Source organism: Oncorhynchus clarkii, chromosome 17 (genome assembly GCF_045791955.1).
Source record: "Oncorhynchus clarkii lewisi isolate Uvic-CL-2024 chromosome 17, UVic_Ocla_1.0, whole genome shotgun sequence".
In the NCBI taxonomy this organism is placed as follows: Eukaryota; Metazoa; Chordata; class Actinopteri; order Salmoniformes; family Salmonidae; genus Oncorhynchus; species Oncorhynchus clarkii.
Window position 1 is genome coordinate 48,863,102 of NC_092163.1, and position 13,726 is coordinate 48,876,827.

At 46.9% G+C, this 13,726-nt stretch overlaps 2 protein-coding genes across 9 annotated transcripts in view; one reads left to right on the top strand and one right to left on the bottom strand.

The window, feature by feature from the left end:
• Positions 1–13,726, top strand: part of LOC139371018 (low-density lipoprotein receptor-related protein 1-like) — a 172,721-nt gene that overhangs the window by 132,668 nt on the left and 26,327 nt on the right. For all 8 annotated transcript variants that reach the window (XM_071111037.1, XM_071111039.1, XM_071111038.1 and 5 more), the window contains 12 exons: positions 5,289–5,478; positions 6,018–6,222; positions 6,339–6,531; positions 7,318–7,449; positions 7,667–7,795; positions 7,898–8,017; positions 8,121–8,234; positions 8,891–9,037; positions 11,903–12,025; positions 12,146–12,262; positions 12,406–12,534; positions 13,349–13,471. In XM_071111037.1, the coding sequence (XP_070967138.1) occupies positions 5,289–5,478; positions 6,018–6,222; positions 6,339–6,531; positions 7,318–7,449; positions 7,667–7,795; positions 7,898–8,017; positions 8,121–8,234; positions 8,891–9,037; positions 11,903–12,025; positions 12,146–12,262; positions 12,406–12,534; positions 13,349–13,471 (1,722 nt within the window). The remainder of the gene's footprint in view (positions 1–5,288; positions 5,479–6,017; positions 6,223–6,338; positions 6,532–7,317; positions 7,450–7,666; positions 7,796–7,897; positions 8,018–8,120; positions 8,235–8,890; positions 9,038–11,902; positions 12,026–12,145; positions 12,263–12,405; positions 12,535–13,348; positions 13,472–13,726) is intronic.
• LOC139371019 (galanin receptor type 2-like) lies at positions 471–2,919 on the bottom strand. The gene has a single exon (XM_071111045.1). It carries the CDS (start codon positions 2,005–2,007, stop codon positions 994–996), a length of 1,014 nt encoding a protein of 337 aa, XP_070967146.1. The 5' UTR covers positions 2,008–2,919; the 3' UTR covers positions 471–993.

Genomic DNA, 13,726 nt, shown 5'->3' on the forward strand with positions numbered 1-13,726 from the left:
TCCCCCGAATCATAACTTTTCCCTCATAACCCATAATTCATTGATTTACTCTGTCGTCAATGCCAATTGATAAGGCCAAGTGAATGTAGGTGAGCACTAGTTAATCAGGTTATTTGGCTGAAGTTTGAGAAATGTGCTAAAACATTTTCCTCTGTTAGATGGCTCTCTCTCCCTCCCATTCGTTAAGCAGCATCTTTCATCCTCCTCTCCTCCTCCTCCTTCACTAAGAACAACCCCTATTTGGTGGTGACATACAGCAGACCCCCCAATGGGTAGCATTCTCCAGGAAGAAACAGCCGGGGCTCAAAACCAAGCTTGTTTTGGACCTCCAACTGAAACATGGCAGGAAAACCTAGTGGCCAACTATTATTTCTGAGAGTCTGGAAAACAGTGGAAAGCTTTCATATCTACCTTAGTTTGGGAACACACTGTACACAACAACATAAACCAGATTGAGGCACAGCTAGACCTTCATTATCTTTATCTCAGAAGAACATCGCAGAAAGAAACAACAATCGCTACAGAATGGTATTAATGTGTAAAAGAGCTCACATCCTTTAAAGCTTTCTCTTGTTTTTGTTTTTTTTACAAGCATAAATGTATTTCTCCCAGATGTCTATGTTCTTTGTCATGTCCCATGAGGCCCTCTAGACAGAGGCCTTTGATTCTCAGTGTTCAGATCCTCCTTTTAGACTGTTGTCTCACAGTGGGGAGGCTTTTTACTTCAAGTGCTGTCCCTCAATTGAACCTTGGAGCTCGAGCTTTGTACCACAGCTTAGTGTGATAGTTGTGTACTGGAGTTGCAGTGAGATTTGGGTAGAAATGGTTTTGTAGTTTAGTCCCGTAGAGTTGTTATTATGACACTTATTTTAGTTCTTCCCACAAGCTCTCAGACAACAGATCCAGCCCACATCCAGTTTGTCATGGACACACAGTTTAACCTTAGATTTAGAGACATGTCCACCAGTCTTGTATAGTTGTCTGTTGTCACGGTTACTGACCCCCACCCCTGGCACCACCCCTGGCACCCAGCTCCAGCAGGTCCTGTCTGAACTTCTGGGACATGAGAACGTAGAGGATGGGGTTGGCCACGGTAGAGGAGGTGGCCGTGATGCGGGCGAACACGCTGAAGGGCCCGAAGCGCGGTGATGACCCCGTGGCCCCATGGCTGCCTCCCCCCAGGAGGGCAAAGGTCAGGCCGTAGGAGGGCAACCAGCACAGGGTAAAGGCTAGCACCAGCAGGGCCGATGTCTGGGTCACCTTCCGTTGGTATCGCTCCACCTGGGGCGCTCGGCTGTCCCTACAACTCCGCCACAGGAACAAGTAGATCCCGCTGTAGGCCACAGCGATGACGCCCAGTGGCAGGGCGAAGGACAGCAGGAATTGGCAGGCTCCATAGGCCAGCTGGCCATTGTGCGACAGGAAGTTGAAGCAGGCCAGGCCATCGGGGGAGATGCGCCTGTCACCCACGGAGCGGAAGGCCAGCTGTGGGGCAGCCAGGGCACAAGCAGGAAGCCAGAGAGCAGCGGAGGTCAGCGCCACGCGGCGAGGAGTAAGAAGGCGGTAGGCCTGGGTTGGCTCCACCACGGTCAGATATCGCGTCACGGCCAGGGCGGCCAGTGTGAAGGCACTAGCCGAGGAGCAAGCGGCACCCAGGAAGCTCACCAGCCGACACAGGAAGTCCCCGAAGGGCCAGTGCTGCATCGCTATGGCGACGGTGTGGAAGGGCAGCATGGAGAGGAGGAGGAGGTCGGCCGCACTCAGGGCCAGCAGGAGGGTGTCTGTCCCTGTCCCTGTTAGGTTCCCCTGGTTGTGTTGACCCCCCGGACCTGCCCTTCTTCTTCGACGACCACACAGGATGACCATCACCAGGGAGTGCCCTGTCACACCCAGCACCAGGATCAGGACATCCATCACTAGAACCAGGACCAGCTCCACACTGCCGACCCCAGTCTCATCATCACCAGAACCACTGTCATTCCTCCACACAGATCCATTATCCGCCATAGAGAGGACAGACAGACCAGCCTTAAAGGGGCTACTCCTTAGTCCTTACACTGAGCCTAGAGTTGATACAGTGAAGCAGTGATGACTGATGAGAAAAAATCCTAGCAGCAAAATCCTAGCAGCAAGATGACACTCCCATGGGTCGATATCTACCTGCTGTAAAAACTAGGCTTCTGATTATGACTGATCAACTAGCCACTGATAACAAAGCGTGTGGGAATTATTATTGAAACGGAGAGTCGATAACACTAAGGTGTGCCATCAACAGGAACATTCAGCAGATTTGACATTACATAGGTCCTCAAAGTTAATTCTTCTGACCATAACCACTCTGAAGTTGCCCTCCTGTCAGTTAGGATTCGATGGGTTTGTCTCGCTCAGTACTTTCCTCTCCATAGTCCAGAAACTCACAGTAGAAAAGCGTGTCGTTCTTTTTTCTTCTGAAGTGTTTACCTTTCCAAAAATGGTCCTTTGAAAGACGACTGATGAGGGACTGTTACCAGTCACGTGATTGAGGTCTCCCACAATTTGAATCAATCCTTTCTCGTCCTGCCAATCAGCTCTACCTTTGTCCTAGTCTCTCCAAAGAAAGGAGAGAACATAGACATCAGCCCCCCTCTGTTGATGTTTGCGATGCTATTGATTTAGCATCCAGCTAGCCGCCGGGCTCTCTGTCTCTCCCCAGGACTCCTGCTATGTCTGTCTGACAGTGGTGGCCGTCTGGGTCTGAACTCTCTGGATGGTTCTGTCTCCGGTCAGCTCACATCAGAAAGCCTCTGCATGACGCCTCAATCAGTCTTCCACTGCTAAGTCATCGACAGTCTGCCTATTCAGAGCCCACAGGAAGGAATCTCGGGAGAGATAGAGGGAGAGATGCAGCGTACTGTAGGAGAAGCAGGTATATGTATGGGCTTGAAGAAAGAGGTGAATCACAGTAAATAACATGTGGACTCTGGACTTCTCTGTACTGTATGGCTTTGACAGTGCCAACGCAAGAGAGAGATGGGTTGGTCTTTTGTCAATGGGAGGACCTGTACAGGACAATCAAAGCCTTTCACAGAGTTTGACACACACACACACAAATAGCCACACTCTGTACTTGTGCATGTGACATTACAACTTGAAACTTGAGAAATCAGGGTAATTGTTTACCTTTGCCCTGAGAGCAAACACTCAGCTAGACTGTTGTGGTCTGTTATCACACCCAGATAAGTGCCATAAAACTTGTGTGTGTGTGTATTAGTATGCGTGTGTCATTCCACCTCAAAAAGCACAAGAGGATTTCGACACCCATCTCAGATTGTTCTGAAATTGTTTCTGTTGCTAGAAAACAGATAAGAGTTAGCATTCCTGGAACATTGTTTAAATATAATTTGATCTCTGAGAAATTAAACTAATTGTTTGCACCCACATTTGCCATTTTAATTTATAGGATTCATATCATATTCAATAAATATAGTATCTAACATCCCATTTGGACCATAATTCTTCCTAACAATGAGTAAGACATGAGGAATACAATACAATTTATCAATAGCCACCCACAGACCACCTACGCCAATCCCACCCCAACAAAGTAGTATGGAGCTGCTGCTTGGAGTATTGCTTCTTCACAATTTATTTCCATGAACAAAAAGCAATTGGGTTTTCTACCCAAAGTTGTAAAGAATATGTTGTGAGCCATTTTAATAAACACTAGAGACCAACATAATGGATCAAAGGCAGGAACAGGAACAGTGACATCTAGTAGGTTAAACTTGGTATTTTCACACTCATTTATGGTATAGCGACTTCAATGGCTAATTTATCTGAAGAGGGGAATATACCATCACCAGGTTCACAGGGAATACATTCCAAAGGTTGAAGAATCAATATACAACAAGATAATGTTTCTGGAATGCTAATCTTATCCGTTTCTAACTGCAGAAACAATTTCAGAACCATCTTAGATGGTGGGTGACATGACTGGCTGAAATGACATGAAATGTGAGTGTGTGTGTGTGTGGCTCAGGATAAGAGGGTGAACTCTACATTTACCACGAGCTCGTAAATTCAGCTCCTCTGTAAACTTCAACTGCTGCAGTCAGCTTACAGGACAGAGACGGGCCTATACAGTAGCGATACACAGATAGGGAAGCCAGCGTTAAAAGGTGTGAGGAAAGGGGGAAACAAGGATAGGAAAGTGTAGAGCCTTGCAGTCTGACGATTTATGATTTATTAAAAGCACCGAGGAGAGAGGGAATTGAGGGAGCAGATTTAGTGTTGCACTTCATCCATTTTTTAAAGCGTTGATTTATGAGAGTGGGAAAACAGAGGGAATTGTTTTAACGTCGCACACCTGGGCTCTCCGCACCCCAGCTGTTAGGTCCTTAGCTCGGTCTCATTCAGAATCTCTCACAATACCCTGCTAGCCAGTCCGTGACTCATGTCTGTAGTGATGGAATAGAAAGATGGAGGTGAAGTGCAAAGTGTCCCACCTGGTGTTGAACCTCCCAGAGACACTGGCCAGGCATGTGATGTACTTATTAGGTCATAACCGCTTCAGAAGAATGGCTATTAAATCATTCCAGTCCCTCTGTTTCTACTGGGATAACAAGCAGGTGACTATTAGTCTTTTTGGAACAATTAGTTGACCGTAGGTGTGCTGTGCGTAACCCAAAAGTGTCCTTGGCAGACTTTAAGGGTGTGTGTGACTGTGGGAGTGTGTTTCTCCACCACCAGAGTACAGTGTGTTCCTCCATCTTGGCCAGCTCTCCTCTCCCCAGTCTCCTCTCGTCTGAACTGGGCTGAGCTAAGCTGAGCTGGGCTGAACTCAGCCAGTTACTCATTAGAAGGCTGCGGAGCACAAAAATGCTGTGAACACTCCCAACTATCGATGAAAAAGAGCAATGGAAGGAAATATGTTAGCCATTTATGTTGTGACCTTTTGGAGAGCTGTTAGTTGGATGAAAGCCTTAGATCACAGAGGGTTCTAGATCATTACCAGTGGCCTGTCATGTCCTCTGAGTAGTGTCCTGTGAGTAGTCTCTGGACCTCCTCTTCTATGGCATCCAGCTCCACTCTGCCTGCCAGCTCTGTGCTACTGCCAGAGACCTGAGTCATGTCCTTTTAACACTCAACTGGGATTGACGTGGTATTTGTCTCTTCTCCTCCCTCCCTGTCTTTCTTTCCTTGCCGTTTTTTCTTCCTGCCCCCCCCCCCTCCTTCTCTCCACTCATCCTCCTTCTTTCTCTCTCCTCTCTCTCCCCTTGCCTCCCCTCTGCCTCTTTCCCCCTCGTCAGATGTGGGTTCGGTAGAGGGCCTGGCGTACCACCGTGGCTGGGACACTTTGTACTGGACCAGCTATACCACCTCCACTATCACCCGCCACACGGTCAACCAGAGCCGCTGGGCTGCCTGGGACCGTGACACCGTGGTCAGCATGTCTGGAGACGACCACCCCCGAGCCTTCGTACTGGACGAGTGTCAGGAGTGAGTGTCTCTTGGACCATAATGGTCATAAATCGCACTGTTCCAAGTTTCTGACCCAGGTCATAGGGTTTTAATTGATATGGTTTGATTAGTCTTTAGTGTCAGGAGTGAGTATCTGATACGAGTCTGTTTCAGTTCGTCTGACACTAGCTAACATTCCCATATCCTGACCCTTGTCATAAGGTGTTTTAATTGGATGAATACAGATTGAAGTACAGTATAGATAGCCTAGCCTCAATGTAAGTAGATTTTCATAGATTTTCTCCTTGGATAGCGTTTAGCCCATGTACCTGCCTCTCCTACAGCACTTCTTTTGGAATCTTAATATATTCTGGTCATTTAGCAGATCGATTTATCCAAAGAGACATAAAGCTAACTAATATATTCAGTATGCTGTATACAATATATGTCTCATTCTGGAACCTGCATGGTGTTGGAAGGGAAGCACCATGCACAAACCAGTTGTGCTGTTTTGAATCAGAACGTTTACACACATCTGCCTTCTATACTGTAAGTTCCCTCGTGTTGTCACCCACCAGCCTGATGTTCTGGACCAACTGGAATGAACAGTCCCCCAGTATCATGCGTGCCACCCTGTCTGGTAACAATGTACTGGTGATCATCGGCAGTGACATCCGCACCCCCAACGGCCTGGCCATAGACCACCGCGCTGAGAAACTCTATTTCTCCGATGCCACCCTGGACAAGATCGAACGTTGCGAGTACGATGGCAGCCGCCGCTACGTGAGTAACACTGGCACCCACACACTCGCAGATGATGTATACGTAATAACCCACCCACACTCATGAAACACACTTGATGGTTCAACTTTTGTGTGTATCTCTGCTGCCCCCTATAGGTGGTGTTGAAGAATGAGCCAGTCCATCCGTTTGGCCTGGCGGTGTATGGAGACTACATCTTCTGGACCGATTGGGTCCGCAGGGCCGTCCTCAGGGCCGACAAGTACGTGGGCGGAGACATGAAACTCCTCAGAGCCGACATCCCCCAGCAGCCAATGGGCATCGTCGCTGTGGCCAACGACACTAATAGCTGTGAGTTCTCAACAAAAGAGGGTGGGGTTTGGGTGGATGTTTTTATTTTAGGGCAGATAAAGGGGTGGGGGGTTGGTGTGGCCAAGCAGAGTGGTACACGTACCAGAGGAGGCTGGTGGAAGGAGCTATAGGAGGACGGGCTCATTGTATTGGCTGGAATGGAATAAATGGAACAGAGTCAAACATGGTTTCCATATGTTTGATACTGTCCTCCTATTGGTCCTCCCACCAGCCTCCTCTGATACGCGCACACACACACACACACACACACTGCTGCGCCACCAAAGTTAATGATGTGCCAGAAGTAATCAGAGAGTGTGACAGAGCTGAGGGGAGCTCCATACACCTGGAGAATGAGACCACCTGAGACTCCACTGCCCCAATCTATCACCCTGTAGACACACACACACACACACACACACTCCCCATCTTCTGCTCCAACAGTCCCATGAAACACATATTTCCTCATCTCTCTACCTCGTCCAGTTCAATTCACACTTGTTCATCTCACTGAGTTTCCAATCTCCCTCTATCACTTCAAATCAATGGCCCTGTCTCTCTGAACCCCCCCCCCCCCCCCCCCCACACACACACACACCCCCAACACCCACTATTGACTTCCCAGTTGCTTACCTCCTCCCCACTCTCAACACACACAGTAACCCTATGGTAATTGCTGCAAATCCCATTTATACTATGTCAGTTTATATTAGACACAAGTAGATGGAGAGTTGTGGTCTCTGACCACTCACTGTGCGTGCGTGCTCTAACCCTCTCTCTGTGTAGGCGAGTTCTCTCTGTGTCGGGTGAACAACGGAGGTTGTCAGGACCTGTGTCTTCTGACCTCAGACGGCAGGGTCAACTGTACTTGCCGTGGCGATGGCGAAAGGAAACTGCTGGAGGACAACACCTGCATCGGTGAGAAAGAGGGAATAGGGAAGGGTATGGAGAAATGAGAGAACTAGGAGACATGGGGAGGGAGAGTGGATGAGGGCATTTTATATGTCATTAATGATGTAAGAACAGCCAATGGGGCTGAACTTTGAAATGTTCAGCACTAAAACCATGTTTTTTTTATTATAAAGTGAAGTGTCTCTTTCCTCCTCTCTCTCTCCCCCCTCTCTGTCCCTCTCAGCCCTAAACACCACGTGCGGCAGTGTAGATGAGTTTGAGTGTGGGAATGGAGACTGTGTGAACTACACTCTGACCTGTGACGGCATGGCCCACTGCAAGGACAAGTCCGACGAGAAACAGTCCTACTGCGGTGAGTGAGACCGACGGACACATTCTTTTACACGACCTCTATAAGCTATAATGTGATGAATGTTTCTAACGTTATTTTCTCCTGCCCTTTGGACGTCTTCAGCCAACCGGGTGTGTAAGAAGGGCTACAGGCGGTGTGTGAACGGCAGGTGTGTGGGACACAGCTCCTGGTGTAACGGACAGGACGATTGTGGGGACAACTCAGACGAACTCTTCTGCAACAGTAAGCAGGCTAGCTATCTCATGCAGTATATACTGGGTGGATGTTCTATGGAAATGTTCTATGGTTGTCACCAGTGTAATGTGTGAATCTGTGTGTGTTCCAGCCACCTTGTGCACGGCAGAGCAGTTCCAGTGCAGAGACGGTGGCTGCACCACCAACTCCAGCAAGTGTAACCAGATTGTAGACTGCGAGGACGCCAGCGACGAGATGAACTGCTGTGAGTCACCTTGGGCGCCAGGCTAGTTAAATCGATTTGTTAGGTTTAGTTTGAACTCGAACGAACCCAGGCTTCAGGATTGACCAGACTCAACTCAAGAAAGAACACAGACTTATCTTTAGACTAGACTCAGCTAAACCTAACATCAGACGTAACACTAATCCAGACTTAATTTTGGACCAGTTGCTCTGTCATAATGTGTAATGTCACTTTACAGCTGGATGAGATCTTTAAGGTCAGGGCCCTCCAAGGCTCACAAAGTCATTTTAGACCCAAGCCACCCCCTGTACCCAAACTTTGAACTACTCCCCTCTGGGCACAGGTATAGGGCACCCCTCGGTAGGAAAAAACAGAACTAGACAAGAATTTGTGCCAGGCGTGATATCCCTCCTAAATAGTTTGGCCTGATGTTCCTATCGACCCAGTAAGGCCAGCAGGCTAGTCTCCTTTTATTGGTATCTAACTGTTATGGAAGTTGTATTGTCAGTTTTTTTTGCCAATTTAAATGTGTACATGACACTGCATCAACATTTCCCCATGGGGACAGTAAAGTCAGTAAAGTTAGATACGATGCTGAAGCTAATGAACTAAATGAGTTTAGACTGACTTTATAATATATATATACTCACTGTGTAACCCCTGTCCTTGTCCACCAGCTACTGACTGTTCCAGCTACTTCCGGCTGGGGGTGAAGGGTGTGACCTTCCAGAAGTGTGAGTTCACCAGCCTCTGCTACGCATCCTCCTGGGTGTGTGACGGAGCCAATGACTGTGGAGACTACTCCGACGAGAGGAACTGCCCAGGTGAACACGCATGCGCACGCACGTGCACACATACACAGCACACATGCCCCCACACACACACACACACACACACACACACACACACACACACACACACACACACACACACACACACAATAAGCTGCAACATTTGAAATGTTTTCAGACTCTTGTCCTTGTGGACTCTGATTCAGCGTATCTCTTTAAGGCAACCAGCTGCTAGGGGAGCCCCCAGAGTTCACATTAAAACACCAACATTTCATTAACACATAGCACAAGTCTAGTAAACTCTCCCAAATTCAAGATGAGTACGAAAAGTAAAGAGGGACTTAAGATATCACAAAACTGCAAGATTAGAAATATCATTAAAAGTAGAATTGTTTGTTTGTCAGTAAATAAGTATTCTCGTAAAACAAACGTGCTAATCAACATGCCACTCTTGTTCCATACACTTCCCTGTTTAGTGCCACCCTACTATAATGTTATAGAAGGTGAGGTCAGTACAGGTGCATCAAAGCTGAGACCAAAAGACTGAAAAACAGCTTCTATCTCAAGGCCATCAGACAGTTAAATAGCCATCACTAGCCGGCTACTACCCTGTACTTAGTCTGTCACTAGCCGGCTACTACCCTGTACTTAGTCACGGTCACTAGCCGGCTACCACCCTGTACTTAGTCACTGTCACTAGCCGGCTACTACCCTGTACTTAGTCTGTCACTAGCCGGCTACTACCCTGTACTTAGTCACTGTCACTAGCCGGCTACTACCCTGTACTTAGTCACTGTCACTAGCCGGCTACTGCCCTGTACTTAGTCACTGTCACTAGCCGGCTACCACCCTGTTACTCAACCTTAGAGGCTGTTGCACTATGTACACAGACATGAAATCACTGATCACTTTAATGATGTTTACATACTGTTTTACTAGTTTCATATGTATATACTGTATTCTAGTCAAGGCCCTTCTATTCAACTATTGCTGTATATACAGTTTAAGTCAGAAGTTTACATGCACTTCGGTTGGAGTCATTAAAACTCGTTTTTCAACCACTCCACAAATTTCTTGTTAACAAACTATAGTTTTGGCAAATTGGTTAGGACATCTACTTTGTGCATGACACAAGTAATTTTTCCAACAATTGTTTACAGACAGATTTTTTCACTTATAGTTTACTGAATCACAATTCCAGTGGGTCAGAAGTTCACATACACTCAATTTAGTATTTGGCAGCATTGCCTTTAAATTGTTTAACTTGGGTCAAACGTTTCGGATAGCCCCCCACAAGCTTCTCACAATAAGTTGGGTGAATTTTGACCCATTCCTCCTGACAGAGCTGGTGTAGCGGAGTCAGGTTTGTAGGCCTCCTTGCACGCACACACTTTGTCAGTTCTGCCCACAATTTTTCTATAGGATTGAGGTCAGGGCTTTGTGATGGCCACTCCAATACCTTGACGTTGTTGTCCTTAAGCCATTTTGCCACAACTTTGGAAGTATGCTTGGGGTCATTGTCCATTTGGAAGTCCCATTTGCGACCAAGCTTTAACCTGACTGATGTATTGAGATATTTCTTCATTATATCCACATAATTTTCCTCCACGTGATGCCATCTATTTTGTGAAGTGCAACAGTTCCTCCTGCAGCAAGCACCCCCACAACATGATTCTGCTACCCCCGCGCTTCATGGTTGGGATGGTGTTCTTCGGCTTGCAAGCCTGCCCTCTTTCCTCCAAACATAACGATGGTCATTATGGCCAAACAGTTCTATTTTTGTTTCATCAGACCAGAGGACATTTCTCAAAAAAGTACTATCTTTGTCCCCATGTGCAGTTGCAAACCGTAGTCTGGCTTTTTTATGGCGGTTTTGGAACTGAGCGGAGCGGCCTTTCAGGTTATGTCAATATAGGACTTGTTTTACTGTGGATACTTTTGTACCTGTTTCCTCCAGCATCTTCACAAGGTGAAATAGTGTAGACACTGTTAATGTTGTAAATTACTATTGTAGCTGGAAACGGCTGATTTTGAATGGAATATGTACATAGGCGTACAGAGGCCCATTATCAGCCACCATCACTCATGTGTTCCAATGGCACGTTGTGTTAGCTAATCCAAGTTTATAATTTTAAAAGGCTAATTGATCATGAGAAAAACCTTTTTGCAATTATGTTCGCACAGCTGAAAACAGTTGTGCTCATTAAAGAAGCAATAAAACTGCCCTTCTTTAGACTAGTTGAGTGTCTGGAGCATCAGCATTTGTGGGTTCGATTACAGGCTCAAAATGGCCAGAAACAAAGAACTTTCTTCTGAAACTCGTCAGTCTATTCTTGTTGTGAGAAATGAAGGCTATTCCATGAGAGAAATTGCCATGAAACTGAAGATCTCGTACAATGCTGTGTACTACTCCCTTCACAGAACAGTGCAAACTGTCTCTAACCAGAATAGAAAGAGGAGTGGGATGCCCCGGTGCACAACTGAATAAGAGGACATTAGTGTCTAGTTTAAGAAACAAATAAGTCCTCAACTGGCAGCTTCATTAAATAGTACCCGCAAAACACCAGTCTCAACGTCAACAGTGAAAAGGCGACTCCGGGATACTGGCCTATTTCTGATAAATTATTTTAGTGGACCTAAAACGGACATTTCTAAGTGACCCCAAACTTTTGAAAGGTAGTGTATATACACTCGAGATTCCAACATTGCTCATTCTAATATTTATATATATTCCTTATTTACTTTTACATTTGCGTTTATTGTGGTGAATTGTTAGATGTTACTGCACTGTTGGAGTTATTACACAAGCATTTCGCTACATTATCTGCTACATATGTGTATGCGACCAATAACATTTGTTTTGATTAACCATCATCTGTCCATCTGTTTGTCGAGCAGACCGGAGGAAGACCAAGTGTCCTGCTTCATTCTTTGCGTGTCCTAGTGGTCGCTGTATCCCTATGAGCTGGACCTGCGACAAGGAGAACGACTGTGAGAACGGAGCTGACGAGACACACTGTGGTCAGTTCAGATGGCTTTTTACTGGACTGCTGATCACTGTAGTCTTTCACCACACATTTCTGACAGATGTTCTTTCTCTTCATTGCACCACCCTCTTTGGTCTCTCTCTCTCTCCTTTAGATAAGTTCTGCTCGGCCAGCCAGTTTGAATGCGGCAACCACCGCTGTATCCCCAACCGTTGGGTGTGTGACGGCGCTGACGACTGTGGTGATGGGACTGACGAGGGCAGCAAGTGCAGTGAGTGTGATTCACGCCACACACAATCTCTAACAGGGAGGTCACTCAATTGGAAATACTAGACTAATTCAAAACGAATGCACCCAAGAGTAATACCCTTGCCCCATATCTGTCTCCCCTCCTCCCCACACCTCTTCTGACAGAGAATAAGACGTGTAGTCCACATGCCTTCCAGTGTCCTGGATCTCATGTGTGTGTCCCCCAGCACTGGAAGTGTGACGGGGACAAGGACTGTCCTGACGGAGTGGATGAGAGTGTCAAGGCTGGATGTGGTGAGTAGTGGATGAGAGTGTCAAGGCTGGATGTGGTGAGTAGTGGACCAGAGTGTCAAGGCTGGATGTGGTGAGTAGTGGACCAGAGTGTCAAGGCTGGATGTGGTGAGTAGTGGACCAGAGTGTCAAGGCTGGATGTGGTGAGTAGTGGACCAGAGTGTCAAGGCTGGATGTGGTGAGTAGTGGACCAGAGTGTCAAGGCTGGATGTGGTGAGTAGTGGACCAGAGTGTCAAGGCTGGATGTGGTGAGTAGTGGACCAGAGTGTCAAGGCTGGATGTGGTGAGTAGTGGACCAGAGTGTCAAGGCTGGATGTGGTGAGTAGTGGATGAGAGTGTCAAGGCTGGATGTGGTGAGTAGTGGATGAGAGTGTCAAGGCTGGATGTGGTGAGTAGTGGATCAGAGTGTCAAGGCTGGATGTGGTGAGTAGTGGACCAGAGTGTCAAGGCTGGATGTGGTGAGTAGTGGACCAGAGTGTCAAGGCTGGATGTGGTGAGTAGTGGATCAGAGTGTCAAGGCTGGATGTGGTGAGTAGTGGATCAGAGTGTCAAGGCTGGATGTGGTGAGTAGTGGATGAGAGTGTCAAGGCTGGATGTGGTGAGTAGTGGATCAGAGGAGGATGGAGGACTATTGACTGGATACATCTTTACCTATGGAATTATGGGAGATGTTACTTAACCCCAAACAATGTTGAGCAATTTGAGTTTAACAGAAGTTCTTTATGCAATCATTATCAAATACTTACTTGCTGGTATACAGATTATTTTGATAATGCAGTAGCTTATTGACTAACTAATGTCTGTCCGTCTGTCTCAGTGTTCAACAACACCTGTGATGAGAATGAGTTCATGTGTCAGAACAGACAGTGCATCCCCAAGCACTTTGTGTGTGATCATGACAAAGACTGCAGTGACGGCTCTGACGAGTCCCTGGAGTGTGGTGAGTGGATGACCCCTGTTGTACCCCCTCTTACACTCACACACTATCATAGTATCATTGTGTTAATCCTTAAACATTTGGAATTAATATTCTGTTTTCATGATGCACAACATGACCAAAAGTATCTGGCACCTGCTCGTCGACCATCTCATTCCAAAATCATGGCCATTTGTATGGAGTTGGTTCCCCCTTTGCTGCTATAACAGCCTCCACTCTTCTGGGAAGGCTTTCCACTAGATTTTGGAACATTGCTGC